Source organism: Sinohyriopsis cumingii, chromosome 8 (genome assembly GCF_028554795.1).
Source record: "Sinohyriopsis cumingii isolate HCF-2022 chromosome 8, ASM2855479v2, whole genome shotgun sequence".
Taxonomy (NCBI): domain Eukaryota; kingdom Metazoa; phylum Mollusca; class Bivalvia; order Unionida; family Unionidae; genus Sinohyriopsis; species Sinohyriopsis cumingii.
Window position 1 is genome coordinate 76,311,250 of NC_142968.1, and position 10,275 is coordinate 76,321,524.

A 10,275-nucleotide genomic window follows, 5' to 3' on the forward strand; every position below is an offset into this window, starting at 1 on the left:
GTACTACTACTATGACTACTAATTTGACAAACTTGTATTGTTCTTCTCTGGAGAGAAGGTCTGATGTGCCTGGCCGTGATTTATCAGCCACTTCATTGTTGTTCTTTCCACTTGCACTAGATTTCTTCCCTGACTGAGCTCGTGACATTTTTTCTAGTTTGATCTCTTTAGATGTATCTGAAACGAATATAGGACAGTCCTTACACTTGTGCCTTTTGTTGTACGAGATCAAAATGCTACCCTTATCTTCAATGCTACCCATATCTTCATATCATTCACAAATAAATTTAAGGTAATAATTGCATATGGCCTTGAAAAAACTCACTGTACCAAATTCAAAAATGACACCAGCACACATTAATAAGTACATGTCCCTCAATTTAGAAAAATTAGGAAAATAATATCATTTACAAAGTGCACATTTCTTGAGTTTGGCATGCCTCAAAAGTGGGAAGTAGCTGATGTACCCAACCTTGAAAATCTGATTTTCTTGTAACTTATTACTATGCATATCTGATTTTGTGATAGCACTTAATTTTATTGGATAAATCAGGATTTTTTTAAAAACAATATAACATACAATTTTCATTTACAACAGGATTAGCTCTCACAAAATTATTTTTACTAAAAATTTCATTGTCAACCAATCCTGGTCCTTCAACCTGTATTAACTCTAATTTTATGTTCACACATTTCTAGACTTGTTTCTATTTTCCGATATAAGGTTATACTATACAGTTTTGTACTCTGCAAAGGTTTTTTTTTTAAAGAAAGAAATCTCCATATTTTCTAACTGGTTATCATGGCTTTTTAAGTTTCATTCACCAACATTTCAGTTAGCTCGTATGCAATGGAAGCCAGGAAGAAAGTGTTTAGATAGTTTTGTTTCATTCAAGATACTTTTCATCCTTTTGACTGATTTCAGCATTCCTTGCTTCTGTTACATTCCAGGCAACTGAAATTTAGGCCATCTTAAAAACAAGTCCATTTGCTTCTGTGAGCATTTGAATTTATGTATCAGAGTAAGTAAACTCTTAAAACATTATGACTTTAACTGTAGAAAAGTGTTGATATGAGCTGCCAAGTGTTTGAGATATTAATGAAAATTCGACTTCTCCTTCTGATGTTAGTCCACATCAGAAAAGGCCACAAGGCGCTGTTATTGAGGTAGTAAGACTTATATATCAGGGTCGATATCTTACATTGTAGGACTACATGAAATATATATGACACACTCAGTGTTAAACTACATCAACATTCATTGATAAGACTGATTAAGTGTAAACCCGATGTGAATGTCATACAGTATGGTTCATCTGATGATGGTACAATGAAAACGCAGACTAACCTTTATTTACCCTAGTCATACATGTAAGACCTCAACGCTGATATTTATGTTGTCGGCATCAAGGTCTTACAGCCTAATTAATGGCGCTGTGTATCATGTTTTGATGTCGACTAATATCGTTACGAAAGTGACATTTTCAGGAATATTTCACACAACTGACAACTAAAATAATGACGCCTTTCTACAAAATAAAGTCATAATGTTTTAGTCAGACTTTACTTACTCTGATGTCTTTTCTTTAATAAATTCAAATTCTCACCAAAAAATGAACAAGTTTTCAAGTTTCATTGGCCAACATTTCAGTTGGCTGGAAAACCAGGAATGCCAAAATCGGGATAAGCTGAAATATTATTCTTTAATGAAACGAATAAAAATATATTATGCATATTGGAACTGTAAGCAATGGTTCATTTCGTTCAAGAAACATATCCACAACATGAACCTACTTCTGCATACCTTGATTACCATCACATTGCAACAAATTCAAATGTATTAAATGTCAACGGAACATAAAAATGCATCCATTTGCTAGTTTCATATTTTTATTCCACCAGGATAAAGACAGCACAGTAAGTATATTAATTACACATAAATTAGTGGAAGAGTGTTGATATAATAATAATAATAATAATAATAATAATGAGGACTTTGTATAGTGCCTAATCTTTAGAAGCTCTAAGCACTTTAAAACATCAGACAACACCTATAAGATAAAAAAAAAATATAATATAGGCTGCCAAGTGTGTGAGATGTTCCTGAAACTTTGATTACTCATTCTGATGTCAACGACATCAGAACATGCCATACAAGGCCATTAACTGGATAGTAAAACATAGCACTAAAACAAAAACATGTGCTATGTCTTACATTGTAGGACTATATTTACCCCTGCATTTTTAATGATTGGAAACCGACGTAAGCTTTTCATGATTATAAATAGTCATTGCAATTTTGGTACAAAAGTTTGTGATGACAATTAAGGTGCAGATTATTCGACAATCAGATATGAAAAGACTTCTGAAAAGTTATATAAGTATCAAATTTAATAACTGCATATAATATTTTATTTAAGACAAATAGAGGTCTATACCTGACCACGTTAGTAACGTGTGTTCGACACAAACTGTTACATGTGCCAAAGCAACAAACCTATATGACTAAGCATACTTTGTCTATAAAAGAAAGCTGCTAAATCGCTGCTGTACCTAGTTGCTAGAATGAGCACACTGAAAATTGAAAAATGTTTCATTGACGATTTGCATCAGTAAACAGTATTGTCGCAATATGAATCCAACTGAAATATTTCATTTTTATTAATTTTATTAATTAATTAAAATTATAAAATAAATTTGCACCGAAAATGGACATAAAAGATACACATAATGGATTAAAAGCTATTGTGTACATTTACCGCATCCGTAAATGGAATTAGAATGCTACGCATGCGCGTGCCTTCAAAAATGAGACATTTTTGTGGGAATCGGTTTAAAAGACCCACGTTGGTGATATGTTTTTAATGAGAATATAATAACGTCGAATCTTTTGGCGGAATAACCAATATAATATGAAGAATAAGAAAAAGAGAAGGTTATGTAAGCGAAGACAACCCTGATCTTTGCTCAAGATACGACTTAAGGTAGGTAATAAGTGGGTGTTTATTCTGCTTTCCAAGGTGACAGTTCTCAGCCATTATAAACATGACTCGAGCGACAGTTATCCCTGCTGCATTTTTTTAAATGGCATTTTGGATATGGATGCTTCTTTTTATGATAGTTACATTCATTTTCAGTAAAATAGAAATTAGAATAACTAAGTTTCATGCAGTTTGTAAATTCTTTTGTTATGTCAGTTATGACAGGTAACGGTACCTCGGAAGAATAACGGGTCCGACTCCAACTGTCAAGGTCACGTTGATCACTTATCTCTTACTCGATTTCCCATTTAATACGTCTTCTATTATATAATGTTGGTAAGTTTGTTTGTCGACTTTTCTATTTCGCATGATCGTAAATCAAGCTCTGTTGAAAATTGTATAGTAGCTTGGATTTTAACAGGTTGTCTCCCTTAGATCTATACTGTTATACCTGGCCTTTGTATAATAGATGTTTAAGTTAACTATGGTGGTCTGAATAATATAAAAACACTAGTTCTGTACGTGCTAAATTACCACCATAACATAATACAATTACTAAATATTTCAGCTGATGTGTACACAGGTAGGAAAAATACTGTAGATTTGATTTTTTTATATTTAAAACGTTTGAACATATATAAAATAATATAAGTCAAAATGTTAGTCCTACACTGTAAGACTTAGCCTTGAAATTTATGTTTGGGCATAAAGGTCTTACTACCTAAATGATGGTGCTGTGTAGCATGTTTTGAAGTTGACTTACATTGTAACGATAGTAAAAATTTTAGAAATATCTCACACACTTGGCAGCCAGTATCGTCCCTTTTCTGCAAACTAAAGTTATAATGTATTAGTCAGACTTTACTTACTCTGTTGTCTTTTTCCTAATAAACTCAAATTCTCATACTAGTAAATGGACCTGTTTTCAAGCTTTATTGGCCTACATTTCATTTGGCTGGAAAGTGATGGAAGCAGGGAATGCCAGAATCAGTGTTAAGTTGAAGTATTGTTCTTTAATGAAATGAATGCAGATATATTATGTCTATAATGCCTATTGAAACAGTAAGCAACATTTTGTTTCATTCAAGAAAAATATCCCAACATGAACCTATCTGAACATACTTCGGCATACCTCGACTACTGTCACATTTCAGCAACTTCAAAATGTATGTCATCTAAACATGAAGATGTGTCCATTTGCTAGTGTCTGATTTTGATTTCATCAGGATAAAGACAACACAATAAGTATATTAATTACACATAAATTTGTGGAATAGTGTCGATATGGACTGTCAAGTTTGTGGGATATTCCTGAAACTTTGACTACTTGTAGCGAAGTTAAAATTCCGGAATTGGCACTCAGAGATTTCCTTAACGACTAGCAATAGTTTCACCTTAACTTGCAATGAAATCACAGCATCAGTATTTGACTAATAAAACAATTTTTAAAAACTGTTTCAGCATTGATCATTTTGTTTGGCACCAAACAAAATGTTTCTACTTTTTAAAGAAAAGGAATCTCGTTTTGTTGTGCAAGAAGCAATCGCCCAAATGACCTGTTGGGGTAGCCATGTAGGTGCTTGTTGCATGTGCAGCTGGTGGGTGTGTCAAAAATGGTAATCACAGTCAGGAAAGTTGAATAGACCAGGGTAAAGCATAGAATATATGACCAGACAAACAAGCCCCCAAACAAATCACAACATTTTGACCAATTCTGGATCATTAGTTATCACAGTAGGATTCTCAACAGATATTTATCTTTTGATTTTGTCACATGGAATTGAAAATATATCCATTTTCAACACAACCTGTGCATTATTATGAGGTACATTGATTTTGGCTGGAGCATTGGTCATAATTACCCTTGATTCACATCTGGCATGATTACCTACTGAGCATACACTGTCCATAACAAATTGACTAATGGACATGTGCTCTACTACTTATACTTTAACAATCCCTGTGCAAAATCAATATGAACTGGTCAAGCCCAACTGGTCACTGATGTTACACCTAGGTGGGCATAGTTAGATCAATATTGTTTTGGGATTATGTTTGATGTTGATGATAGAGGTAAAAGGATTCAATTATGATTATATCGGATTAACTCTTGCATAAAAAAAATCAAGACTCTGCAGGGGTTAAGCTAGACTTGAATTTTAGGGAGAAGTGACTTTTCCTTTTGGACAGAACAGGGAGAAGTAAGCGCTGAACATGCAAAACTTGGAGCACAGCAAAAAACGCAATATATATGCTTGTGTTTGTTGTTTTCATTCTCTTATTTGAATCATGTCCTCTATTTCCCAGTATTCATATTTGCATTTAACATTGGTTTTAAGCAATACTTTATTTTCAGGTAGAAACTCTTCTGAGTTGTATCTGTATTATAAACATATTTGGTGTGTCTTAAAAACTATTGTTTTCATATGTAGTGTAGTTTGGCAATATGACATAAAGAGAGAACTACAGAAGCAATACATTGTAATGAATTTTAACTGAGTAACTAGATTACAGTACTGCAGCTGCAATTTAGTACAGATGCTTAATCAACTATCCATAATCAAGAATTTTTCTTTTCATTTTCTTAAAGTTAACTAAGAAATGGCACTTGAAAAGATTTTTAAACTTGTTTGAAGCAACCCCTGTACCATGTGCATAAAAGCAAACGCACTTTTATGTCAGATCATTCTGTTTATTCAAATTTCTTTGTTGCCAATAAAACTTTACCGTAACTGTTCATTGACAACACACTGAAGAATTAAAGTCATTACATGAAGGAACTGAATCCTTTTTTCAACCGAATCAACACAGTCAACAAGTAAGTGCATCTGCTTTGTTAAAGAGGGGTTTTCTTAATGTAACCACTGTCCTTATAGCTTTGTAATAACAGTCATTTGCTAGGATGCAAATATAAGGTTTTATTATTTGTCTATGTAGTTGTAGTAATATAGGCATTGGTTGCATAGTATTATCTTCACAGTTTTTTCTTCGTATTTTCACAAAAATTGGGTAACTCAGAATACAACCTTGACCATACAGCACCTCTCAAATTCCAAAACATGGCTTTGTCCCATATATTTATGACCTACATAATTGCATTTTAAAGCTAAATCTTCAATAATGTAATATTTAGATTCTGTTTTTTATGAATTGTACATTTTTCTCAATATATTTGCCCAGTGGTTTACAAAAAGAGATCAGATAAAGTGAACATTCCAGACACATTGATATCTGCCATTATTTCCCCATGACAGGTTTACTTACAGTTCCAAACTGATTTTTATGAAGAAAGTAATGTATACGCTATAGTTAAAATATTCATATTACTGAGACTAAAAGAAATAATTGCTATTACATGAGTTTGAGTTTTGAAGCACAAGTTTGTATGTTTATCATCAAAGGATATTTTGCAGAAATGGGGCAGTGATAGTCACTAACTTGCCGGTAAAGGGTTAATGGTGAATCAGCTATCAAAACACATGACTGTGATTGTGCAAGAGCTTGTTTGTGCAGTTGGTATCAACACCAGTTATTTGATGGCTTGAAGCCTACATTCTGCATTGAGCTATAACATAGCACTGGAACTAACCTGGCTAAGGCAAGCAAGCATCTTAGAAAGGATGGTCACTCAATATACCATTAAAAAATCACAGGACGAACTCTTGTTTGCTTTCCTAACAGAATCTACCTCATAAACTATTTTATAGTTACAATCTGTCACTTTTCAAAAATAAGAAATTGTTATTTTTTTAAGACAAAAAGTATCTATACTTTTTGTTATTCTCAGATTAGGGTAACCAGCGAAAACCAGTCTATTAGAGACCGGAAATGTAATACAGGTACAATGATGTGTCTCAATCAGGTTATGAATGCTGATATGTTGCACAAAAAACAGCAGATTGATTATGTAGAGTTAACTCATTCAGCCCAGCACTTTTATCAGTATCTCTGCTGCTATGCCCCAGAAGCACTAAACTGTGTCTAGCTGCTTGTGCCACCGAGTTTTATCTGTTTGTAAACATCATGCACATGCAATGACTCTTACCTTAATTTCTTTTATATCCAATTAAAATCCACAAAATTTTCACCAATTATTCCAAATGAATTTGTCTACACAGTGATGTATTTTTTTCTTCCTATTTGTCCAAGTCTTTCACAACTTATTTATACACTATTTACATAATTATGTGTAATGTTTATCTGAAAGAACATCATCACTGTCAGCATCCTCATCTTCTGATGATTTAATCTCAGAAACTTCTATGTCCGAATCTAAATCAGTGTATCCCATAGGGGTGCAAGACTGAGAGTAAAAACGCTCCTTGGTGTCAAAACTGGGGGTCAGACTGAGTAAAAAACAAACTTTGGCATCAAAACTGGGGGTCAAATTAAAACATTTGGGGGTCTCTGAAGCGCAGATGAGGGTAAAGGGAAACACTGCTAAATCTTGCAAAATATCTGACTGCTGAACTTATCTTTCCTCAGCTTACTCAATATTTTCTAGATCAAATCCGAGGAACTCCTCATTTTCACACTCATCAAAAATCACTCTTATGTATGCCATCATTTACGATTTTCATGAGCAGAACACGTGTAGTGAAACTGCTCTCAAACAGTAACCCTTGGCTTCTGAACAATTCAAATTTCCACAATTGAAAGTAAAATCACTTCTGATTGGTTTAATAGTTGTTTAGTTCTTGGAAAAAAACCATTTGTAACCAATCAGAGACGTTGTATGTAACACACATTCATCATGACTGCAGACAGGATCGACCATTGAATAAAGAAACCAGATCATGCCTACTGACGGGATTGGGGCCAAATGAGTGACCTTTGATAGTTTTCGTTGCTAAATTGTTCTCAGATTGCTTAAGATATTTATAGAGGAATATAGTGGAAGTTGATACATATTCTTGTTAATTTATGTCGTAATTCCAAAAGATAAGCTTTCTCTCAAAGCTAAAAAAAACAACCCCAAAAAATGGCTATGAAATATGAAACTTGGTAGTACATCTCGTGTCCAACTTGTTTTCTCATAGGATGAATCTGGCTTGAGGAATATTGAAAAGCAGTTAGTACTAATATTAATACTCCTACTTTGATATTGTTGCAATAACGTCACCCTGTTAGTAAGAGGGGTGGTTAATTGGATTTGGCTGGCATTATCTAGAGCGTGTCCTTTATCAATATTACAGCTGGTTGGAGTGGAAAAATAGAGTTTCAACAGAGAAATGAGCAAGAATATTGGGAAGAAATCATGCAATATGAACCCCCATAGACAAGAAAAATAACAAATTTAAGCAAAACAAATTAATAGCGGCAATTTCTAAATTATGTAAACAGAATTTAATAGCAGTGTCAAATTTGGATTTATTTCATCATTATAATGAGTAGTGAAAAAAGCGCAATGTCCTTGGCTGACTGCATCACCTTCCTCCCTTGACCATGTATCAATGTCTTCCTGTTTCCTCGAGCATTCCTATTTTCTATGCTTCAACCCTTCCTGGACTTCCTAGTCCTTTATTCTGAACTCATCACTATTTTTCGGACTTCCGTCTTTGGACCGTCCTGTCTCTCTCCAGAATGCTGTTACTTAATGCTGTTCTCTTTCAGAAATTGTGCATCCTAGCACTAAACCCTCTCTTTTCTTACAAGACAGCCACCTGGTCCCCATTTCTTGTTTGACAGGAAAGCACTACATTATTCTTTTTAGGCATCCTCGGAGTCAAACTACTCTCTGGATTTTTAGACTAAAGAATTTTGTCAAAGGTCGTCACTTTAAATTTACATTGCTTTAAAGTGTATGCCTTAATTTTCTCTGGCCAGTCGTAAGCAGCGGTTCCTAAATTTTTCCCAAGATAATCATTTTTTTAATAGGATCTTAGACAGCTTACAGTGCATATCAATTTCCCTTTGAAAATGATAATTTGACATGAGTTCCTATCAAGCAGTTATGGTTGATAGCTCAGATGTTAACTTTCTCAGGACAGCATAGCAATGCCCTGTTCAAATCTCACTCAGTCATAAATTCAAGCCTTTCAAGTTTTAATACTGACATGGGGGAGAAAAGAAGAACGGTCAAAGTGACCCTTTACAAAGACTTATCTGGCTTAAATTTGATAAAATTTAAATGCTCAATGCATTCAACTTTAAGGTTCGATATAATTCAGAATTTGCCACTTTACACAAATTATCTGAATAATACTATTGAAAGATATTGGTCCTAAACGTTAAAACCAGATAACATTGAATTTTCATTACATTATGAGACATGTACAAACCATAATATTTTTCACATGTATGAATTAATATGATGTTGATTGGCAGCATCCATAGGTCAACCGATTTCAGTTGAATGCTGGAATTTAAGATTTGCACGGTACAAAAGAGCTTCCTTTGCAACATGTGACAGGTAGATGCAAATAGGCAGAAGTAATTGGCCAAGTGGTCTAAAGCGCTTTCCGTTACGGATCACTGCCATCTCACCTCTGCCTGTGTGGGTTTGAGTCTCAGATTCAGCCAATGTCAGTATGTGAGAAAGCTTGCCAGTAGCTTCTCGTGAGTAGGTGGTTCTTTCCGGGGTTTTCCCAGATTCTTCCTCTACCATTAATACTGGCCACCATGTATAGCCTACTGTGTGCTGAAAAATGGCATTAAACACTACAACAACAACAAATTTACCAGAAGATGCTTGGCACTGGTAAAATACACATACTCAAGACTCAGTCTCAAGGATTGTCAACTAGAAAACAAGGCAAGTGATGCCTTAACAAGCAATGGCAGAAAACTTGTCCATGGTAAATAGGTAATCTATGGATCTGGTGAATAATTGATCTTAATATCATTGCTTGTTTTCTGAAGACAACTCTTTGATTGCACCACAGGTGTGGTGCAGTGGCAAGTGACAAGGTGTGTTCAGTTGCAACCTTTAAGGCCCCCCCGCCAAAATATGGGTTTCCAGTTGGCCGACTTCTTTTCCTCAAGGTTTAAATTTTTAAAAAAAAGATCAGTAAAGATATTTCCGGAAATTGATGTATGCATCTAATTGAGCTGGTTTAGCCCAGTACTTGAATTGCTTACTACATGATACATGTATACTTATCATTATAATATATATATAATGTTATAAAAATAGTACCTACCTACCATAATTTTAAAAACAGTGCAGTAGGAAAGTCTCATATTTTTTGTGTGGGTCTAATAGATTTCAGAAGCTGTATAGGAGTACAGAAATGTTAAAATTAAGTTGTCCACAGACAAGTAAATTAGAAAGTTTACCTGTCCATACAAAAGA

General features: G+C 34.2%; 1 protein-coding gene across 1 annotated transcript in view; it reads right to left on the minus strand.

Moving 5' to 3' along the window:
* The window catches only part of LOC149793898 (testis-expressed protein 9-like), a 41,020-nt gene extending 38,435 nt beyond the window's left edge, over positions 1–2,585 (minus strand). The window contains exons 1-2 of the mRNA XM_089967844.1: positions 2,516–2,585; positions 33–177 (exon numbers count right to left, since the gene is read on the minus strand). Coding sequence (XP_089823970.1) covers positions 33–148 — 116 coding nt within the window. The 5' untranslated portion in view covers positions 149–177; positions 2,516–2,585. The remainder of the gene's footprint in view (positions 1–32; positions 178–2,515) is intronic.
* Positions 2,586–10,275: the final 7,690 nt, after the last annotated feature.